General features: G+C 58.7%; 1 protein-coding gene across 2 annotated transcripts in view; it reads right to left on the bottom strand.

The window, feature by feature from the left end:
* Window positions 1–2,173: 2,173 nt before the first annotated feature.
* STRN4 (striatin 4) overlaps window positions 2,174–21,467 on the bottom strand; it is a 25,729-nt gene continuing 6,435 nt past the window's right edge. Inside the window, exons 2-18 of one of the 2 annotated variants that reach the window (XM_039466517.2) lie at window positions 20,618–20,721; window positions 19,994–20,067; window positions 18,851–18,929; window positions 15,414–15,611; window positions 13,031–13,172; window positions 10,979–11,138; window positions 10,270–10,383; window positions 9,833–9,948; window positions 8,371–8,546; window positions 8,230–8,277; window positions 7,717–7,838; window positions 5,696–5,866; window positions 5,396–5,536; window positions 4,836–4,934; window positions 4,580–4,666; window positions 3,144–3,379; window positions 2,174–2,950 (exon numbers count right to left, since the gene is read on the bottom strand). In XM_039466517.2, the coding sequence (XP_039322451.1) occupies window positions 3,210–3,379; window positions 4,580–4,666; window positions 4,836–4,934; window positions 5,396–5,536; window positions 5,696–5,866; window positions 7,717–7,838; window positions 8,230–8,277; window positions 8,371–8,546; window positions 9,833–9,948; window positions 10,270–10,383; window positions 10,979–11,138; window positions 13,031–13,172; window positions 15,414–15,611; window positions 18,851–18,929; window positions 19,994–20,067; window positions 20,618–20,721 (2,001 nt within the window). In that variant the 3' untranslated portion in view covers window positions 2,174–2,950; window positions 3,144–3,209. The remainder of the gene's footprint in view (window positions 2,951–3,143; window positions 3,380–4,579; window positions 4,667–4,835; window positions 4,935–5,395; window positions 5,537–5,695; window positions 5,867–7,716; window positions 7,839–8,229; window positions 8,278–8,370; window positions 8,547–9,832; window positions 9,949–10,269; window positions 10,384–10,978; window positions 11,139–13,030; window positions 13,173–15,413; window positions 15,612–18,850; window positions 18,930–19,993; window positions 20,068–20,617; window positions 20,722–21,467) is intronic. The other variant, XM_039466518.2, reaches the window with a different exon arrangement.

Below are 21,467 nucleotides of genomic sequence, written 5' to 3'. Positions count from 1 at the left end.
CTCCTTCCCTGAACACAGCTAAGTCTGGAAAGTTAACTTTTCCCTGGGCCGGACGGGGAGGGGAGACACCCTCACCCACCGCCGGTCGCGGGCGTCGGGCTTGGAGGCCACTAGCCCTTTAAGGAGGGGCGCCCTCTCGGGCTGGCGGGTGTCCGGCGCCCACCGGAGGGGACGGAGTGGGAAACTGGTGTCAGGTCTCGGCCAGCTCCCTGCGCTCGGCCCCTCTAGTCTCCGAGCTTCGCCCTGCCCTCCCCGCCGCGTCCCAGCCCAGGGGAGGGGGTACTGCAGAGCGTTCCCCCGCCTCCCCAGCCTATTTCTCAGATGGGGAAGACTGAGGCCTTCAGATGGCCAGGAAGGCCTCGCTTCAGATCTGTCTGCAGCGTTGCTGGGCAAGGTGCATGGCGCTAACTGGAGGATGGGTGGGAAGGGTCCATCCCCACGCCCACCCCAACCCCGCCTTAGGACGGTGTGGGGCTGCCCGAAAGGGAAGACAGCACACCCACACCACTTCGGAGATGGAGAGTCTCCTGGGGATGTGCAGTACGTGTGCGTGTCTTTCTCTCTCTTACTTTAGGTGAGCGTCTTCTCCTCTGTGAGCCTCAGCCCCTCCTGTTAGAAGGGACTGTAATAGGACTGACCCCACATAGGATGGGGACCGATGCAGTGGTGCACAGGTGCCTGGAACACAGCAGCTCACAAAGTAGTGGCTGTCTCTACTAATATGCGGAAAGGGGTGGGCGCCTCCAGCACTCAGGCTCTGATGGGTGGGCACGTCCATTTAGCCATCCAGCAAGTATCTGTGAGGACCTACTGGGTCCTGGGTGGCGCCGACATAAAACGGCTGCTACAGGGCTCAGTCTTGATCTCTCCTCCACAGCTAATAATCGAATAGTGGCTGCCGTGTAGTGTACACAGAGTAAGCTGAAGCCTCAGAGAAGCAAAGCGACTTGTGGAGATCCCAGAGCGAAGTTGCTTCAGGGAAGCTGCCCCACCCATCCCTTTGATTGACAAGTCAAGGCCTAGGTTTGAGCACCAACAGGGCCACCTGTCTGGCTGGGACGCCGTATGACTGGAAATGGCGCGGCTGGCTGGGGATGGGGGCTGCCAGAAGAGCCCCTCTTCCTGGCGTAGGGCCGTTGGGGGTTGCTGAGGTCGGTACAGAATCGATTCTGTCACCACATCCGGGGGCTGGGGCTGGGGAAGGAAGTCTGAGGCTGGAGCGAAAACCCAAACCACCACCTGGGGAGCTGCATCAGCCCAGAGGAATGAGCAGGGAGCACGCCACGTGGAGCCCACGCAGGCTCCTGTGGGCGTCACCTAAGGGCCTCCTGCCCTCCTGCCCCCTTTTTCCTGAGGGGAAGACGACTGCCCCAGCAAAACACTGCCATGTCTCCCGTGTGCAGGCAGAAGCCTCTATCCTTCCTTTTATGCTCACTGGGGCCTGCTGGGGGGCTGGGGGCACAGCCCTTTAGATCCCAGGAAGTGGGCATTGGTGGCATGTGGCAGAGGAGCTGGGATTGCCTGGCTGGCAGGTGGTGGAAGCCTCCTTCTGGAGATGGGAGCGCGTCCCCTCCATCTCATCTGGAGCCATGTGGAGAGCTGGTCCCTCTTGTCAAGGCTGTGGACCCAGTGAAATGCCACGTAAAGCGCCCTGGACAGTAGACACGGGTCTCTGAGAAGGGGAAGGACGGACTCCTCAGGACAGGCGCCTCCTCCCGGCACAGAGGAGCCTGCAATCTGCGCCCCCAAACCCATCATCCACCGCTGGAAGGTGCGGCCTTTCCCTCCCTGCTCCTTGTGGGCCTGGGAGGGGAACGGGAGGGGGATTTATGTCCTCTGGGCACCGGCCCTTTGGCCTCACCCCCACCCATCACGCATCCCAGGCAGGCCTAGGTGTCAGCTGAACTGTCATCACAGCATCTGCTCCCCAGGGCTCCGTCCCTGGGGAGGGAGCACTTAAGGACAGAAAGGGCACGAGGAGATTCGGTCCAGTGCCCCTTCTGCTCTCCACCCACACCCCACCCAAGCTCTGGGCCCCTCTCGGGCCCCTGCTGCCCTACCACAAAACCCAGCCCATCCTATCCCCTCTCCAAACTCCACCCAACCCAGCCAGAACCGGTCACTCCTCCCCCAAAGTTCTCAGTCCCCTCAACAGATGGCACTGTCACCCATCTTACTCCAAAGGGTTTATTGAGACAAGTTTTCACATACAAGATGGGGGCAGAGAGGCTGGGGCTTAGAAACCGGAGCCTGGAAGGGGACGGAGGGTGCAGGAAACAAGAAAGTGAAATAAATAGAGGAAAGAGTGGAGGCAGGGACGGACTGACCGAGACCATCACACAGTGACAACGCAGGGGCGGCAGCATGAAAATCCTGTTATTTATACAGATATACAGGGAGTTCAGGTGGACCCAGGAGCCCGCTCCACCCTCCACGGCCCAGGGAGAGGCACAAGGCCATCTCTGCCCATGGGCGACCCCGTGGAGTACTGGGAGGGCTGCCCTAGGAGTCTTGGGCAATCCCTGGGCCTTGGTTAGTGTCTGGAAAGCAGTGGAGAGGGCCGGCCAGCCCGAGGCTCCCAGCTGCCACCCATTCCCCCAGCACAGCTCCTGCCCAGCTCTGGGAGGATGGGACTGGGGGAGCGGGAGCTCAAGGGGAGAACCTGGCACCTTCTGGCATCTTGGAGAAACTGATCCCTAAAGACACCTGGCCCTGGCTGTGCTGCCCTCCCGAAGGCAGCTCTGCTACCAGGAACAGCTGTCAGGGCACAGGGGGAAACCCTGAGGCCATCCTCGGGGGTGATTCCTGAAAGGGGCCCATCCCCAGGCTGGAGCTTGGGGAAGGCAGCCGTGGGGGAGGGATTCCTGGGGAAAGGGCCGTTAGCACCACCAGGCTCCACGGCAGACAGGCAGAGGCCAGGCCTCTGCACCTCCAGTGAGGCTGGGAGACCCTGCAGGAGAGAGGAGAGGGGAGGCTGAGCCGCTGCCTCTAGGGTGCCTCTTGGGCCTCAGTCCCTCCCCTGCATGCCCAGGGCTCCCCCAGTGATTCACAGGGTGCCCCTGACTGCACTTTCAGAATCAGCACCTGGGGAATATCAGCCCAGGGGCGTGTGAGGGCTCAGGATGAGGGGTTTCTCTCCTCACCTCAGCCCCACCTGCCCGGCCCCGCTCCCCAGCCAGCGTGGCGGCCAGGGCAGGGCCAGGTGGGCATCATACAAAGACCTTGGCCAGGGCGTCGGCGCCAGCACTGGCGATGAGGGCCTTGCTGGGGTGGCAGGCGACGGCGTGGATGGCCTCCTCGTGCTTCTTGCGGTGGGCCGTGATCTCCTGCACGCACGTTTTGTTGTCCAGGCTCCAGAGACGCAGGGAGCAGTCATGGCCTGCGCAGGTGTGGGGGGGCCAGCAGGGGTGGTCACCGGCTCCTCGCTCAGACTCAGCCCTGGAGCCCCTCACCTGGCCTTGTCCAAAGGCCTCGGGGGAAGTAGGGCTCAACTCTCCTCTCCCTTGCCCTCTGCCCATCACCTCCTGAGGCCCACCCAACGGAGAACTCCCATCCCCTCCCGTCCACGGTCCATCCCATCCCCCAGCATTTCCTGAGCAGCTACTGCACACTGAGCCCCGGGGGTGGGGAGCGAACAAAACAGGCAACTCTCCCTGCCCGGCAGCATTGAGGCCGCAGCTGAGACAGGAAGAGAAAGAAGCAAGCCAGCCAGGGGTCAGTGTGAGGACAGAATGGCCCCAGGAGGAATGCAAGGAGCCTTCCAGGCAGGACAGGCGGGAAGGTCCCAAGGCAGGAGGCAGGGGTGGCCACAAGAGCCTGAGCAGGGCCTTTGTGAGGAGACGTCCGGTTTAGGGTTAGGAAGACCAGGCAGGGCAAAGGCTCAGCTTCTTTCACTGTCTAGCAGTCCCCAGAATCGATGCCTGTCCGTGGGGACCCGGACCCTGTACTAATCTCTGCACTGGGCTGGATCTCACTGACTAGCCCCTCCCCCACCAGAGGCTGCCAGCACCGGCCTGGAGGCAGAACCAGCCACAGCCTCCACCACCACGGCCTGCGCCTCTATGCACGCATACGCACCCATGCCTGCACTCACTGCAGGCCTCACCAGGCAGGCCTCGCCCTTCACCCCGCAGCAAGCTCCAGCCCCCTTCTCCACCCACCCACATCCCGCTTCATCCCTTCTAAGCACAGCTTGTTGCTGCCCTGGATGCCCTGATCCAGAGACGGCAGGGTGGGAGCACGTAAGTCCCTGCAGGGACTGGCCAGGCAGACCTGGAACAATGCTACGAAGCCCCAATGCCAAGTTACCAAGCGTCTGAGCGCCAGGGCCCACATCTGTAAACTGGGGATAAAGGACCAACCGCGCGGGTTGTTTAGAGGCCAAATGAGATGAGGCAGCTCCAGTGCCCCAGGGAGCTGAGCCCCGAGTGCTGTGCTGCCCCCATCTCCCATCATTTCACCCAAACCAGCATCCCTCAGTCCTGGCCCCCAGGCCCCCTGAGCACTTGCCTGGGGCCAGTGCCCAGGCCTCTTCCGCCCCTTCTCCCCAACCCTGGTGGGCCTAGTGTGCCCAGCTTACTTCCTGACATCAGGAATACGCCATTGGGGTCCACGGCTAGGCAGGTGACTGCGTCCAGGTGTGCAACCATGGAGTGCACGGGTTTACCTAAGGTGAGAAGGGGTGGGTGGCAGGTTCCCCTCCCACTCTGGGCCTCCCTGGGAAAGGGAAAGAACTGGAGGAGACCCTCCCAGGGCCTCCCACCGGGACTCGAGCGTCTCTGACGCCTGCCTCCGGCCCTCCCCGCCCTCCATGAGCATAAGGGGCTGGGCTTCACCTGTCCGATTGTCCAGGAAGCGGATGCCCCTGTCGTCGTGGGCGGTGATAGTGAGAGGCTGGTTTGGATGACTCACCACTTGGTTGATCTGGGTTGGACCTAAAGGAAAAGCAGGGTGAGAAGGATGTCAAGGGGAAAATCAGGAAGACGGGGACAGAGGCACGAGTGCAGCGTGACAGCCCCACACCAGTCTCTGCCTGGATGTCGAGAGGGGCTGGGTGAGGCCACTCCCATCCCTGACCTCAGTGCTGCTTCTGCACAAGGAGCCCCTGGGCCATTCTGGGGCTGGGGGAAGAGGAGTAACAAACATGAAATTCCACTACTCTACCAAGAGGGCCCAACAGGGCGTCCCTGATGCACTCTGCCCACCTGGCCCCCCAAGTGCCCTGGCTGTGAGGGTGGGGGGCCCTGCACCAGGACTCAACTGCCTTCCTGCTCAGGGCCCGAGGGTGCAGGGGAGTCATCTGAGCTGACTGGCAAGGGGGTCATCAAAGCCCCAAGAGGGAAGTGGGGCACGGAAGACACAGAGCAATTCCATGAGCTGCTGTCGGCCCGCTTACCGCTGCTGCCCCGGGACTCCAGTGTGAGGAGGGCACTGCCAGCCTCCAGGTCATACAAAACAGTGTCGCCAGAGCGGAAGGAGGCCACGATGTGGGCAGGCTCGGTGCTGGTGAAGGCCACTGAGGTGGGGACCCCGTGTTCTGAGGGCACAGGGGAGAGAGGGCTGCTGAAGGGACCCTCAGAGCCAGCCCTGTCCCCGGGTGGGGGACTGTGGGTGGGAGGCCTGGGGCCTTGGCAGGAACCACCCCGACAGCCTCCAGCCCAGCAGAGCTCCAGGGTGAGGTGCAGCCCCCACTCACCGCTGGTTGTGGGGAAGGTGCAGAGGCAGGCCGGGCTGCTGCTGCTGGGGTCCCAGATGCGGATGGTGCCGTCAGCCGAGCAGGAGGCCAGGCGCTGGGAGGCAGAACTGAAGGCCAGGCCCCACACGGCGTCCCCATGGCCCTCCAGGACGTGGCTCAGCACGCTTGGGTCTGCACCCACCACAGGGAGGAAATGGGCGGTGTCAGGGCTGCCAGCTCCTCCCCGGACAGCCTGGAGCCCCAGCTCTGCCAAGCCCCAGGTGGCTGGGCTCGAAATCACCTGTGCACCTGCTTCACGCCCTGGTGCCCCTCAGAACTGTCCACCACTGGGACAGCCTGGAAGCTGCTCACACTGCCCACTAGCTCTCCAAGGAAGGTTCTAAGTCTCCTGAAGGCAGGGATTTCCCTCCATTCACGGCTGTCCCCCCAAGCAGGGCCCAGAAACTGGAAGCTCAATACAGAATTTTTCAGTCTCCATTAAGAAAAAAGGAACAGGCCGGGCGCAGTGGCTCAAGCCTGTAATCCCAGCACTTTGGGAGGCTGAGGCGGGTGGATCACGAGGTCGAGAGATCGAGACCATCCTGGTCAACATGGTGAAACCCCGTCTCTACTAAAAATACAAAAAATTAGCTGGGCATGGTGGCGCGTGCCTGTAATCCCAGTTACTCAGGAGGCTGAGGCAGGAGAATTGCCTGAACCCAGGAGGTGGAGGTTGCGGTGAGCCGAGATCGTGCCATTGCACTCCAGCCTGGGTAAGCCTGGGTAACAAGAGCGAAACTCCGTCTCAAAAAAAAAAAAAGAAAGAAAAAAGGAACAGTGTGGTCTGTGTCCCCACGAGTGGCACGTGGCCTGTGCTGGCTGAGGGTCCGCCCCAGCCCCAGCCCCAGCCTGTGCAGTCTTTTCAGCCCGCGGCCCAGTGCCTGAGCTTTGCCTGGTCTCTCCAAAGCCCCCTGGTGGTTCAGAGGTCCAACCACTGCCTCCCTGGTTGCTGAAGTCCACGCTGGCAGCTCTGGCCTGCTGACACCGAAGGTGTGATGGCCAATGTGTCTGGGACTGACCCCTGACCTTGTGTAGGTGAGCCTGTTCTCTCACGTGTCCTCCTGTTGAAAGCAGACAAAGACCTCTGAACTCTGCCTGGACCACATGGAGCACAGGGCCAGATGCATGATCAAAAGAGGAGGCAGAGCCGGGCGCTGTGGCTCATGCCTGTAATCCCAGGACTCTGGGAGGCAGGTTTATCGCCTAAAGTCAGGAGTTTGAGACCAGCCTGGCCAATATGGTAAAACCCTGTCTCTACCAAAAATCTAAAAATTAGCCGGATATAGGTGTACACACCTAATGTTAGCTACTCAGAAGACTGAGGCATGAGAATCACCTGAACCTGTGAGGCAGAGGTTGCAGTGAGCCAAGATCGCGTCACTACACTCCAGCCTGGGCCACAGAGCAAAACTGTCTCAGAAAAAAAAGAGGGGGGCAGAGAGCAGGGGGACGATGTTGAATGGAAGTGGCAGTCTGGTCACTTCCCTAGCTAGTTCTTAGTTGCCCCAAAGAGAAAGCCCCAACTCCGTCCAGCCTGGCCCAGCTAACTCCACCTTCTCTACTTTCTCCTCACATGCCCTCCACCCAACTACGCAGACCCTGGCGGATCCCCACAGGCAGAGCACAGCGTGGCAGAGCAGAGGCCGCCAGGGCCGGCCACGCCTGTGCACGGGCCGCTCCCCACCCGGGCGGCCCCTGCTCTGCCTTCTGGACGCCAGCTCATATGGATTCGCAGTCAGCTTCGCCCCCTCCTCCCACAGCCATCCATCATTCCCACTTGGCTGGCCCAGCCCTCAGCCACGCACTGCATCTCGCTGTTCACGACAGAGCAGCGCAGAGCCCTCACACACGCTCCCAAAGCCTGCAGTGTTGGGCAAGAGATGGATGAGGCATGTGTGTGTCTGTGTGCGTGCGTGCATGCACGCGTGGAGACAGCCAGGCCCCAGCAGATGTGAGGGGAAGGCAGGCAGCGCTGGCCTCACCGTAGCCATCGTAGGGATCCATGCTGAGGTCTGGAATCTTCCAGCTGTGGATGCAGGCATCTGCCCCTCCACTATAGCAGTATTCGCTGTTGCTGCCCATGGCCACGGCCAACACTGGTCCCCTGGAAGGGACAAAGATGTGAGAAGGGGATGAGACAAGCTCCGAGCCTCCCCTGGCCACAGGACCTATGTTCCTACTAGCACCCTTCAATGATGGCCAAAAGGAATTCAGCGACCGGGGCTCTGGCCGCGCACCTGGGTAGGTTGCCTGTCCCCTGCCCTCCCCTACCCCACCTTCCCTGAAGGGCTGTGCTGGGCACCAGCTGCCAGAGCATGAGAAAGTCAGCACAGAGCCGGAGGAGCTAGGGCTTCGTGTATCACGGAGGGGCACAGGGACTGAGCCCCCTACTGTCTTGCCTCCTGCCACAGGCCTCCTAGCATGGCGGTGAGTGGGTCAGGGGTCAGACTGTATTTGGGATGAAGTTTTTAGCAGGCTCAGGGGAACCTCCCTACCTGTGAGCCCGGAAGGCATGGATAGGTTCCACATCTAGTGCCGCATTCCTGTGGAATGACAGATGAGCCTGATGTCACTGAGACCCTGTCACCCCCGTCCCCAGATGCCCCTGCCCCCGGCTCTGGGCTTGCTGCCCTCACTTCTTGGCCGTGACCGCCTTCTGCAGGTTCCAGAGCTTGAGCGTGCCGTCCTCGGAGGCGGTGAGCAGAGCCGACTGGCTGTGGTGGAAGGCCAGAGAGCGGATGCCGTCATAGTGTGAGCGCAGGGTGAACTTGGGGTTCCACGTCTTCTTAAAAGCATCTTTGCTATCAGACAGCTGGGGTTGGGGGGAGCTGCCTCAGTGTCTGTGCATCCATCTCGGCAGTCACGCAGACACTGACACCAGGGCTTGAGGCCCCTTCCTTCCCCCCAGATGGCCCTGGCAGGAATGCCCTCAGAGGCTGGGCTCCAGCCGGGACCTCTCCCCTTCCTCTGCAGGGCAGAGTCTCCCCGTTTGCCCTACAAGTCCCCACACTGGGCTAGGTTCTGGAGAGACAGGTGAGCCTGACCTCCTGGGGTCTTGTAGTTGGGAGGAAGGGGACTGAGAGAGACACTGGAGCATCCCACACGTGTGGGATGATGAGCCATGAGCAGGGCAGTGAACTAAGGTGCACGGGGAGACGGCAGGCAGCCTGCCCTCCTCCCAGGGCCACGGACGCTTTCCTGAGGAAGCACGAGTGCGCGGGACTTCCCCAGAGAAGCAGAGGGCCCTGGAGGGGAAAAGCGCCTGTGCAGAGGCCCCAGGGCAGCACGGACAGCCCAGCCTGAGAGGCCGGTGGAGCAGGCCACAGAAGGCGAAGAGGAGAGCGGCAGGGGATGAGGCAGGCGCTGGGCAGCAAGCCCTGGAGGAATGTGTGTTTCATCCTCAGAAAAAGCCTCAGAGAAACCAGGAGCCGGGAACTCAAAGGAGGGGAACAACACGGCTTGTTCCTGCCTCCCCTGAGAGTCTCAGCTTTGGGGCAGGTAAAAGCAGCCACAGGCCGGGCGCAGAGCTCAGAACACTACTTCCCCAAGAGGGGGTGACATATCGGGGCGTGCAGTGGAGCCCCATGGCACACTCCAATGCTCAGGCCTCTGCTCTGACCCCACTTCCTGAATCTCACAGCAGTGCCCCCACCAGCCTCGCTGGGGTCACCAACACTGGAGATCCCATTCTGCCATGGGAAAATGGGCACAGGCACCCACGCCAGAGGCTCCCAGCTGGCCAGAGGCCCATCCATGTATCTCAGCCCTGGAACATCTCATTTCAGCCTAGCTGCCCATTCACACTAGACTGGCCTGATGTGGCAGAGCAGGAGGTGGCTGGAGGTCATCTTCCTGCATCCCAAATCGCCAGGGGTGGGAGGGGCGCTGAGTGGAGAAGCTGTGATTGAGACACAGGCTCCAGAGTCTTCCAGGCCCTGTGCCCCAGTGACCGCAGTCAAGTCCCTCCACTGTCTACATCTGTACCCCTCTGTGAAACGGGGTGAGCAGGGCACAGGTGGCACCCAGTCAGAGCTTGCAGGGGCTGGCCTGGGCACGATGCCCAATGGGGACAACGTGGGGGGCACCTAGAAAACTTACATCGCAACTGAGGTCGTTGTCGTTGGTGACGGTGAGATCTGCCAAGTCCCCCAGGCTCACCTCCCCGCCCCCGATAGTGTCCATGATGAAGACGTCTGAGGAGAAGCCAAAGGAACCTGGTAGGGGGAGGGGAGGGAGGGGCAGAGAGGGCCAGGGAGAGAGAGAATGACAGAGAGAGGCAGAGAGAGAGAGAAGGAGCAAGAGAGAGAGACAGGGAGAGGACAAGATGAAGAATCACAGCTGGAAAGAGACAGACAGACAGGGCAGGACAGACAAAAAGAGAGGGAAACAGACAGACAGACGAACTTTTGGGGCAGGGAGGCTGCAGACTGGAGGCTGGGCCTCGACCCTGAGGACACAGAAGCCCTGGGCTCAGCTCTGCAGCCTCCCTCTGCCGTGGGCCCGCAGGACTGGGGCCAGGTGGGGGTGCCGCTTACCTTCGTGTGGCCGGGGCTGGGGTGTGCCAGGAGGTGGGCCGGTCACTTTTGGGGGCAGCCCATCCACATCCCGCAGGTCAGCCAGGATGCCTTGGAGTTTGACCCGACGGCTTTCTGCAGGATCAAGGAAGAGGGCCGGGGTCGCCCAGCAGTTCCAACCCAGCCTGCTGCAGGTGATGCCTTTCCCACACCGAGGACCCCCTGCCACTTTGGGGGCTGTGAAGCTCTGGCCCCCGTGGGGGTATGGGCAGAGGAGGGGAGGCTGACTGGGCCCCTCCGTGGGGCAGTAGGCAGGTCACTGCCTTGCCTGGGCCTCAGGACCCAGCCATCCATCCCATGTGACCCGAGGGCCCTCCTAGCTGGGAGTCACAGGACAAGGAGGACACAGCCCTCCCACCTGCTTCTCCCCCACTGGGTCCTCATCCTGTTCCCTCCTTGAGGCCGGCCAGAGCTGGACACCCGCCCTAGAGGGCTGGCGATCCTGCTTCAGGAAGAGCCAGGCCTGGTCTCCACGGGGATTTTCCAGGGAGGAGGTGAGGGGCTGGCCGCCATGGCCCGGGCCTCCTGCTCTCCTTGGCTCCCCTCCTCTCAGGAAGCGTATCCGTCCGGTGGAGAGACCCTGCACAGGAAGCAGCTGTGGGCAGCTGGGCCTGCTCCCGCCCCTCAGTGGGGAAGGCCAGCGGAGGCCGGCCAGAAAATCTGCGCTCACCCAGCTCGTGGGGGCTGCCATCCACAGGGCACCGCCGAGGGTCTGGAGCCCCTTCCCCGTCCTCTCCTGAGCCCAGGAAGTCAAACTCGTTGATAGCATCCTCAGAGTCGTCCTCCTCGTCCTCATCTTCCATTTCGGGCACCAGGGCCTTGGATGGGAGCTGGGGCAGAGAGAAAGCCAGACAAGTCAGGAGCCCTGTTGTCCAGAGACTAAGCCAGCCCCATGCCTGAGAACAGATAATCCGGGGCTCCGGGCCTGTCTCTGCTCATGGGGCTGCCTCAAGCCACCAGCTGGCTGCCCTGGAGCGCCCCCTGCCGGGGTCTTGGACAGCTGCTACCACTAGGGCTGGCTGGCCTGGCCCCACCCTCACGTGGCCCTTGGTCTGGCCCCAGCTCAGCCCGTTCCAGTCCCCCAGCGCCGAGCCTTGAATAAAGAAAAGTCACATAATGCAACAATCTGCCTTCGGGGAGAGCAGATATGCTCTGGTGTCCATGTGTGAACATATGGAGGTGCGAAGTGACGTGAGGACAAACGGACCGCAGCATTGCAACCATAAACACGGCCCCAGCCACCGTGCTCAAGAGCAAATCCCACTCACTGGCTATGCCTCGCAGACACGGCTATACTTAACCCCAACCCTGTGAGCAGCTACCGTGAACACTCTCACTGTCACTCCACATGACAGCCCAGGAGACCGAGGCTGAGCAGGGGAACCCACTTGCCCCAGGTCATCAAGGCCAAGCTGAGCCCACCATCAACTCCTCCAAGGTGTGGCTGGCCCCATCCACATGTCAGCACCCAGGCTGAGTCTGGAGACACCTCTAGGGCGCCAGTGAGGGGCCAGCCTCTGGCCAGCATGGGGGGACCAGACAGACGGGACATGGAGAAGAACGAGGGTCAAGGTTTATTGAACACCTGGGGAAAGAATGGGGAGGGGGGGTTTAGGACTACAGAGGAGGGAAGTGCCCTGGGCGCCCTGACGGGCACACGAACGAGCAGCAATGGTGCTCCGAAAGCAGTGCCTGGAAGCATGAGGGCTCCACCACACCAATGCCACCAGCACCACTGACTAACACCTGATGAGCACTTGGGGGACAGCCACTGTGCGGCTGAGGTCTTCCTGGGCACCAGCTCATTCTAATGAATCCTCAACTACCAGACAGAGACTCAGCCCCATCTGAAGGGTGAGGAGACTGAAGCAAGACAAAGCAGCGTGGGCCCGAACTCACGCAGCTGGGCTGGGGCCACCTGGGAGACACGGGCAGTCCCCTGGGTGTCCCCTGGGTTCCCAGCCGGGCCTCACTGGAGGGCTGCCATGTGGAGACAGAGAGCCCTACACAACCAACCAGCCCCAAGGGTGCAGGCCTGCGGGGCTGGAAACCCCACGGATCATTCCCGAAGGGACAGGCGGAGGGTGGAAAAGGACTGGAAATTCCCAGAGGGGCAGGAAGGAGCCAGCGTCTGGACCAGGGGCCAGCATTTGAGGCCCTGGACCCAGCCCTCCTGCCCCTCCTCTAGGCCTCTTGCAGTGCTGCAGCTCTGTGCACACCACTCCATTTGGGGTGTGACTCTGTGCTGAGCCACACTGGGGACACTGGAGAGGGAGTGGAGGCCCAGACAAGCCCAGTCCCTCCCAGACCAGACAGAGAGGACCCCAGAGTGGCCAAGAACAGGGAGGGGGTCCCAGGGTGAGTTAAAGAAGGCTTCCTGGGGGGTGGGGGGTATCTGAGCTGAGTCTAAAGGAGGAAAGGAAGGGGACCCAGGCAAAGGGACCCACTAACGGGAAGGCCAGGGCCCAGGGAAAGTCCCGAGGCCATCTCCCACAGGTCCCTCTTCATGGGCACATGCCCCAGCCTCCACCACAATGCGGCTTTCTGCACACTACTATTTACAAGGCCGCTGCTGGCCAGAGCTCCTCCAGGCTAGGGCCTGTGTGTCTCCACATCCCTGCTGCCGACACAGTGCAGCCCCTGAAGGCCCCAGCTGACTCTGGGAAGGGCCTGGACCAGGTCACAACCGGCCAGGCTGCGGGGTGTGGAGGAAGGGGCTCACCTTCACACGCTGCTTCTTGTGCTGCACGCTGTCCAGCTCATCGTCCTCGTCGCTGTCTTCGTCCTCGCAGTTCTGCAGGAAGGGAATCTGCCCCAGCACCGAGCCGCCCAAGCGCTCTTTGCCATCTTTGCCTGCCGCGTTCCTGCCCAAGACAGCAGAGCAGAGAATGAGTCCTGCCAGGTGTCAAATCTCAGATGGGAAGATGCCCGCCCAGGCTTGGTGGCCAGAGTCCAGACCCAGCTAACCCCCTAAACCTCGAGAAGCCTTGCCTCTGCTCAGACACAAAGCCCCAACCCCAGCCTCTGCCCAACAAATGCTCATCCCAACTGGAAGCCTCACTCAGACCACAGACGGAGCCCAGCTCCTCACTGACCTCCAACCCGAGTTCCAGAGGGCCAGCCCCCAACCCTGGCCACAAATCTCCATCCTATGCTGAGTCAGAAGGAAAGCTGGATGAGAAAGTGCCACTGACTCAGAGTCCCCATTCCCACAGCCCGGTCAGACCACAAGGGCAGGTCAGGCAGGAGGCAGGTATGTCCCGCAGGAACAAGCCGGCCACTCTACAAATGCTCGGCAAGGCACCGAGAGCCAGCCAGCCTGGCATGAGCAGGGGCGCCGGCGATCCCTGCTACTCAGGAGCCTGCACTATCCTCAGCAACAGATGGCACTCCTCCCTCCACCTCCTGGCTTCCAACTTCATGACGGGTTTTAGCAGAAGAGGCACTGACCCAGCCTGACTGCGGGAGAAGGCAGGGTGGAATCTGAAGTACAGATGGACGCAAACATCCCCTCTTCTGCCATCAGGCTGATGCCCTGGGGGTCTTGTCAACTGCCCAAGGGTGCAGTTACCACTCAGCGCAGCGATCACTGCAATTTACCCACTCGCTTCACAGCTGCCATCCCCAGAACTCCGCTCCATCCTCTTACACACCTGCCCAGAATACTCCCTGCGCTCCCAGCGGGACACAGGACACGGGACACCGTTCTCATGGGACTTCCTCCCAGACACCGACACCAGCTGCACGGGCTCAGCCTCCTTCTCAGCTTCCTCTTCCTCCCTCCGGCCTCTAAGCGGGAGAGCACCTGGGCTCAGGCTTCAGATCTCTTCTCTGACCATCTACACTCATTCCAGGCACTGCAGATGGCCCATGGCTTTCCAAAGAATGCCCGTGTGCTTGTTCAACTAGAGCTATGTTTAGGAGCCAAATGTGCCCGAGCTCCACACTGGAGCTCCACATCCGGGTAAACAGGCCCCTCACGCTTCACATGACCTTGGCAGCCCCCAGAACTTCCACTCCCAGGCTTCCCTGTCTCAGGTGACGCTGCTCCAGTGGCTCACACCAAACCCTGGAGTCGCTGCTTCTTTCCTCCCCTTAGCTGCAGTCCTTTAGCGGCAACTGCCCGAAAGCCTCTGGGAAAGTGGACACCTCTTGCCTCGCCACTGCTAAGGCCCATCAGCTCCGGCCTGGACATCAAGATCCTCTCCCAACTGGTCTCCCTGCCTCCTAAGGGACCCTTCTATAGCTTCTCCTTCTCAGAGTAGATCAAGAACATGGGATTATGTCACTCCCCTGCTCAAAACCACTGGCTTCCCACACCCGACTCAAATCCAGACTCTAAACCAGCCCAAGGCCCAGGCAACTGACTCCTGAGAGTGGTGACCGGAAAGTGAATAAGCCAGAGCTTCCCGAGGGTAGTGACTCTATCCCAGCCCAAGGCCTGAGGAACGGACTCCGTGGTGACCTCCCTGTGGCCCACGCCTCACCGCCTGCAGTCACGCCAGTCTCGTGCTGCTCCTGCATGGGCTGCGCCTCTCCTGTCTCAAGACCCCGGGGTTCACTGTGCCATCTGCCTAGAACATTCTCCTCCCAGCTACTCACGCGGCTTCTCTCTGCCCGAGCGTCACCTCCACAGAGGCTCTCCCTGCTCACCCCCCCAGAGGAGCACTATTTTGTTGGGCACGTATTGGCCCCTGGGGGCTTCACTGCACTTAGCATCATCTCTGTGACCTCGCTTGTTCTGTTTAACTGACAAGCATCGATGAAACAGTGAACGAGCCAGAACTTCCCAAGGGCGGCCGCCTCATGTGCTCCGCTCCCTGCTGGCGAGGCACCCCACATGACCGAGAAGCATGCAGGTCTGAGTATCAGGATGGGAGCAGGGCTGGAGATGAGGCCATGGGAAAGTGTGTGGAGGGAACTCAGAACAGAATCCAGGGGATCCCAGCAGTGAAGGGACTGAGGATTTTGAAACAAGGGAGCCCACGGCATACTCCAAGAGGACGGGCCACCAGGGCACCCAGGGACCTCAGCTGACATTTTGTCCCTGGCCCTCAGCAGCAGTCAAGAACAGAGAGACACATCTGCCAGGCCCAAAGGCTCACCTCTTTATCTGCTCCTCGATCTGTTTCACCAGCAGCGACTCCCCACTGCTGAGCCCCGCAGGGCCCGGTGGAGCCCTGGGGGCTCCTTCACCTGGCTCCACCGCCCCGTTGAGCTCCAGTGAGCGACCCAGCAGGGAACGGACGCGCTTGGACCGCATGTCGAGGATGGTGTCTGTGTAGCCCACCTCTTCCAGGTACCTGCAGGGGTGCAGAGCCATATGGGTCAGACATCCCCTGGGCTTCTTCAGGTACTGCAGGGGCCAATGCAAACCGAGAGGACCTCGTAAGGGGCCACTTAAGAGTATACACCCAAATCTGATGTAAGCACACCCTCGCTGCAGCTGTTCCCCATCAAGGCTACTTCCGGTGGAAGCCCTTGTACACACACAGTGCTGTAGCATGAGGGTGCTCCCTGCACTGCTGTCCAGAGAAGCCGAAGCACAGGGACCAGCCTCGGCACCCAATGACGCACTGTGTCAGCAGAATGCTCATAGGACTGCGAGGCAAAAGGTCAGCGTAGCAGAGCCTTAAGGAAAGCTGGCCACGGTAAACAGCAGAACGAAGACGCTAAGTTCTACGATCCACATGATGCCAGTGTTTGTAGAAAAAAACAAAGAGGCGTTAATGTGCATATAAGCTTACACTACACACAAACACACACTTGTATTATGTCCCCCAAGAGGCCCAGAAAGATCCATAAAAAGCGGAACAGCAGCGACCTCTGGAGAATGGGATTAGGGACGTCAAGAGGAACTTGTGTGACTGACTCTACTTACTTCTACAAATGAGCACTTAATCACTTCTGCAATTTAAAAAACTGAAGCCAGCTGGAACTGGACTACAGGTAAAAAAAAAAAGGAGAAAAAGAATAAAAATCAATTTGGGGTATCTGTGGCTTCAAAATACAGAGACACAGTCCCTTGCTAGTCCTCAGGAGGCTTCCGGGCCGGGAGGCCTTTGCTGTCCCCTGTCCCTTCACAGCCCTGCCCCTGCCTCTCACACGTGAGGTTGCACGCACGTCTCATTCTGTGCGCGGCCGTGCGTCTGAGGCTCCTATCTCCCGCCAATAGAGAGACAGGGAAGCATAGGGCTTTAAAGGTGGGCACTGGGGCAGACTGACCAAGATCTCACAAATTAACCAGGTGACCTTGTGCAAACACATCACCTCTCCACATCCCAGTTTTCTCATGAGGGGAACACCGGCAGTTACACCACACAGAGATGTCAGTGAGGAGCCAACATGTGGACAATGTCTAGCACAGTGCCAGGCACGTAACAGGTACTTGGTAAGTGTAGCCTGTGAGCGTTACTATTATCGTTTTAGGGTGACCGTGTGAGCATTAAGCTGGCAGCTGCACTTCCAGATATCTTACCTGAGGAAACCAAGAATATGCACAATACCTTCTTGATTCTTATCACATTGTCTATAATACTTAAAAAATTAAAAACAACTTCAAGAAAATATACAAGAAGGAATTGGCCATGGAGAGTTGTAGTATCCATATGACAGACAATTATCTGTTGGGTTTTTTCTTCTCCACAGGACTAAAGGAAGGAAATTATAAGGTCCTCAAAATGATGCAGCATTACTAATTTATATGGAGAGATGTTCGCAACTCTTAACAGTGAAAAGAAATCCCAGTTTTTATAATATATATAAGCAGGGCTGGGCGCAGTGGCTCACGCCTGTAATCCCAGCACTTTGGGAGGCCAAGGCAGGTAGATCACTTGAGTTCAGGTATTCAAGAATAGCCTGGCCAAGTTAGTGAATCTCTGTCTTTACTAAAAATACAAAAATTAGCTGGGTATGGTGATGCACGCCGCTAATTCCAGTTACACGGGAGGCTGAGGCAGCCAGGAGGTGGAGGTTGCAGTGAGCCAAGATTGTGTCACTGCACTCCAGTCTGGGTAAAAGAGCAAGACACTCTCTCAAAACATAAAAAATAAATAACGTAAGTAAATAAAATACATAAACTGAGCAGGGTGGCTCATGCCTGTGGTCCCAGCTACCCAGGGGGCTGAGGCAGGAGGATCGCTTGAGCTCAGGAGATCAAGGCTGCTGTAAGCTGTGACTGCACCACTGTACTCCAGCCTGGCCAGCAGAGTGAGCCTGTCTTATTAATTAATAAATTAATTTATTTATTTATTAAGACAACAGAGGCACAAATATACAGCCATGGAAGAAACTGAGACTATATACGGCAAAATGTTTATGGGGTATGAAGTTTCTCGGGTGGAGGAATTATGAGCGATTTTTTTCTCTCTGCTCTCCTGTATTTTCCAAGTTTTCTAAAATGTGCAAATCTCTTCAGCAATTAAAAAATAATAATTTGAGGACTGGAGCAGTGGCTCATGCCTGTAATCCCAGCACTTTGTAATCCACAAGGCAGGTGGATCATTTGAGGTCAGGAGTTCAAGATCAGCCAGGCCAACATAGTGAAACCCCGTCTCTACTAAAAATACAAAACTAGCCTGGCATACCTGTAATCCCTACTCGAGAAGAATAGCTTGAACCCAGAAGGCAGAGGTTGCAGTGAGCCAAGATCACGCCACTGCACTCCAGCCTGGGCAAAAAGAGCGAAGCTCTGTCTCAAAAAATAAAACTAAAATAATAATTTGGCCAGGCATCGTGGCTTATGCCCGTAATCCCAGCACTTTGGTAGGCCGAGGTGGGCGGATCACTTGAGCTCAGGAGTTTGAGACCAGTCTGGTCAACATGGTGAAACCCTGGCTGTACTAAAAAATACAAAAATTAGCCATGCGTGATGGCACGTGCCTGTAATCCCAAGTACTCAGGAGGCTGAGGCAGGAAAATTGTTTGAGGTGGAGGGAGGCAGAGGTTGCAGTGAGCTGAGATAGTGCCACTGCACTGCAGCCTGGGCAATAGAGCAAAAACTGTCTCAGAAAATAATACTAAATAATATTAATAATTTGCTGATCCAAACATGGTGAGTGACTGTGATCGTTCACAGTCGATTACATACCTACTTACAGACCTGCCCTTTCCCCACTTCCCACTGCTCCATTTGATTAGTCTTAAAAAAAATAAATAAATAAAAAATAATTGAATATTACCCTTGGGGAATAAAGAGCCACACTTCATAAATCTTCACAGATATATATATATATATATATATATATAAAAGCCACACTTCAGGGCTCCTATGGCCAGTGAGACCAAAACAAAAACAAAAAACCAAAAAGCCGCCGAGGCGTTCAGGGCCTCGTCCAAGGGGGGCGTCTGCCTCCTGCAGCAGTGTCCCCGCTCCCCGGGCCAGGCTCCGCCCATGGGGGAAAGGCCATTGCAGCCATGGCTGGCTAAGATCCTGATAGTTCAGTGTCCCCAGTGGGGAAGGAAAGGACTGTGGAGTGTTTGGACTTATCTCTCAAGCCAAACGTGCCCCGTGTTCCCAGCCCCGCTCCCCGAGCACACTCACTGTCGGAGAAGCTGCCGCCCCTCCTTCCACACCAGCGGGCTGTTCTCCAGGGTGACCGATTCCACGGGGCCATTGGAGACTGGCGGGTGGAGAGAATGGAGGCTCTCTTAGTTAGGCCACTGCCACCTACCCATCGCGTCCTCCATCTTCCTCACCCCTCCAACCCAAATCGGTCACTGCCACGGGTCCTGGGGCGCCACTCCCTGTGTGCTGGAACCCTGCTCTCCCCCCATGCGGGGATTCCTCCTCCCTGAAGCAGTCCTCATCTCTAGTCTGCTGACTGGTCATTCCCCAGACTGGCCCCCGACAAGACAAGGGTTTATCTCAGAACTCTGGGCGAGTTGTGGTCTTCCTCCACAGCAAGCTGGCCAGGGCCTGGGCTACAGGGGTAAACAGAGACCCCGCCCTTGTGGAACTTCTATTCTAGTGAGAGGAGCTGGCAGCAGGTAACGACCATCACTATCGGCCTAGCACACAAGGTCTTCCCAGCTTGCCTTGGCCAAGCTTCCTCTCACCTGACCTGCCCTCCCACGTCCTCTGCCCTCTCTACACATTTGCCCAGTCACAGTGACCAACTTCCTGTCCCCTAACCCTTTCAGCGTGCATCTATGCGTCTGTGCTCTCTCCCCTCACTCTCCTGCTGGGGAACTGAGTCATCTTTCAAGGAGCTTAGACTCTAATGGACCAGACGGCAGGGACCATGTCTCCCGTACTCTCTGCTGGGTCCTTGACCTGTGATACAAAGCCTGCACCCCACAAATAAATGTCCTTTTTGGATCAACGACTGAATGGCAACCCTGTTCAAACGCCACCTCCTTGGTGACGTCTTCCCCGGCTTTCCCACACCGTCCCCGGGGCTCTATAAATAGCCCGGGCGCCCACTCCTTGCAGAGGGATCCTGTGAGCTGCTCGTGTGTCTGCCTCTGGTGTACAGGGGGACGGCGAGCAGGATCGGCCTCAAGGGTCTGGCACAGGACCTGCCCATGGGCAGGGCTCTGAGAGTGAGATTCCGCCCTCCCCAGCCCCGGGTGATTCTGCCTTCTGAGGAGCAAAGTGAGAAAGAGGCAGCCCATCTTCCTGCTTCTCCAGCACACTCAGCCTCCTTGGGAGGGTGTCCCAGTGCGCGCATCAGAGGGTGGGTACCTTGCTCTGACACATCTGCTTTCTTCTCCCCCTGGTTCAGGTCTGTCCCAAACTTCAGTTTATGATATTTGGCCCTAAAAGAGCAAACGATCAACGAATAAGAGATGTGGGGGAACAGACAGGGTCAGCAGATACCTGAGGAATCTGGAATCCCAAATCCCAATTCGCAGGGCCTCCTCCTAACCACTCTCCTATCAGTGAAGCTCAACTGTCCCCCAACAGCCCTGGCCTGGAGGAACAGACCACTCCCTGGAGTCAGGCTACCTAGGCTGATCTCAGGGGTCCTTGAAGAAACCATCAGCCGTGGAAACCCCAGTTCCTTATCAGAAACAGGGCGAACAATACCCATTAGGCTATTGGAAGGGATAGGAATAACGTGGGTAGGGAATATACAGTACCTGGTGCACAGCAGGCCACCAGCATTGTGAATATTGTTCCTGGCGTCTAGCCCAAATCCCACCTACTCTGTCTTGTTTCTCCCCTAGAACTTTATGGAACTGCGATGATGGAAAAGAATGTTGGTCCCAAATCTCCCTCAGCTGGAAGCAGGTGTGGCTGGTGGCCTCCTGACACTGAGCTTGAGACACCCCCAGGAGGCAGGCCCAGGCCGGGGCGAAGGCTCACCTTTCCTGCTTCAGCGCGTACTCTAGCATCTTGATCCGCCGCACCAGGTCCGTCTTGAGATTCTCCTGCCCTTTCCTCTCTCCCTGGAGGAAGGCCACCTGCGCCTGGGAGGGCAGACAGGAGGCAAAGGAAGACACCGGGGCTCAGGCTCACTGCTGGTGTGTCCATCACTCACCCAAGTACAGTGCCAGCCCCCAGGCACCCCTCAGTGATGGGCGGCAGCCACTTCCTTGGGCACAAAGATGCCGAGACAGGGTTCGGGGAGCACTGAGAGGACAGGCTGGGTCTGTTTCCAGGGCCTCCTGCCACATCACCCACAATAAGAGCTGAAGGGGAGCCCTTAACCCCTGAGATGACAATGGGGCCAGCTCAAGCCTCACTTGGTGGCTGCCTCTTGGGGGAAGTTGGGTCAGGGATGGCCGTGGAAAGGAGGGTGGGCATTCACCACCTGGACTCCCCCCACACCCTCCGGCAGGTGCTGTCCCTCGGGCTGCTGGTGGAGGTGGCGTTCCACTATTCTTACCAGAGCATCTGTCTCTGGGAGGCGTAGGAAGCTACTTCTGGAGCTTAGGGACAAGAGTGGGTGGCTCGGCTCAGCTGCCACTCCAATACAAAAGCTTTACTAGCCAAGCCTTAGCCATCCCACTGCATTCCTCCCAGGGTGTGAGAGAAATGTGCCACAGACATGACCCTGGGCTCCTGCCAAGCACTTCACACCGTCTGCAGGTTTGAGCTGCCCCGTCTGCTCCAGTCTGTCAACAGGTCATTTGGAGACACTGGGCCTACTGCCTTCCAGGCAGGATCCTGGCCCCGGATCATGGTCTGGAAGCCCTTGTGCCAAAGCCCTGGC

The sequence above is a fragment of the Saimiri boliviensis genome, chromosome 14 (assembly GCF_048565385.1).
Source record: "Saimiri boliviensis isolate mSaiBol1 chromosome 14, mSaiBol1.pri, whole genome shotgun sequence".
Classification (NCBI taxonomy): Eukaryota; Metazoa; Chordata; class Mammalia; order Primates; family Cebidae; genus Saimiri; species Saimiri boliviensis.
The sequence above is the reverse complement of the archived record's forward strand: the minus strand, read 5'-3'. Positions and strand labels throughout refer to the sequence as shown.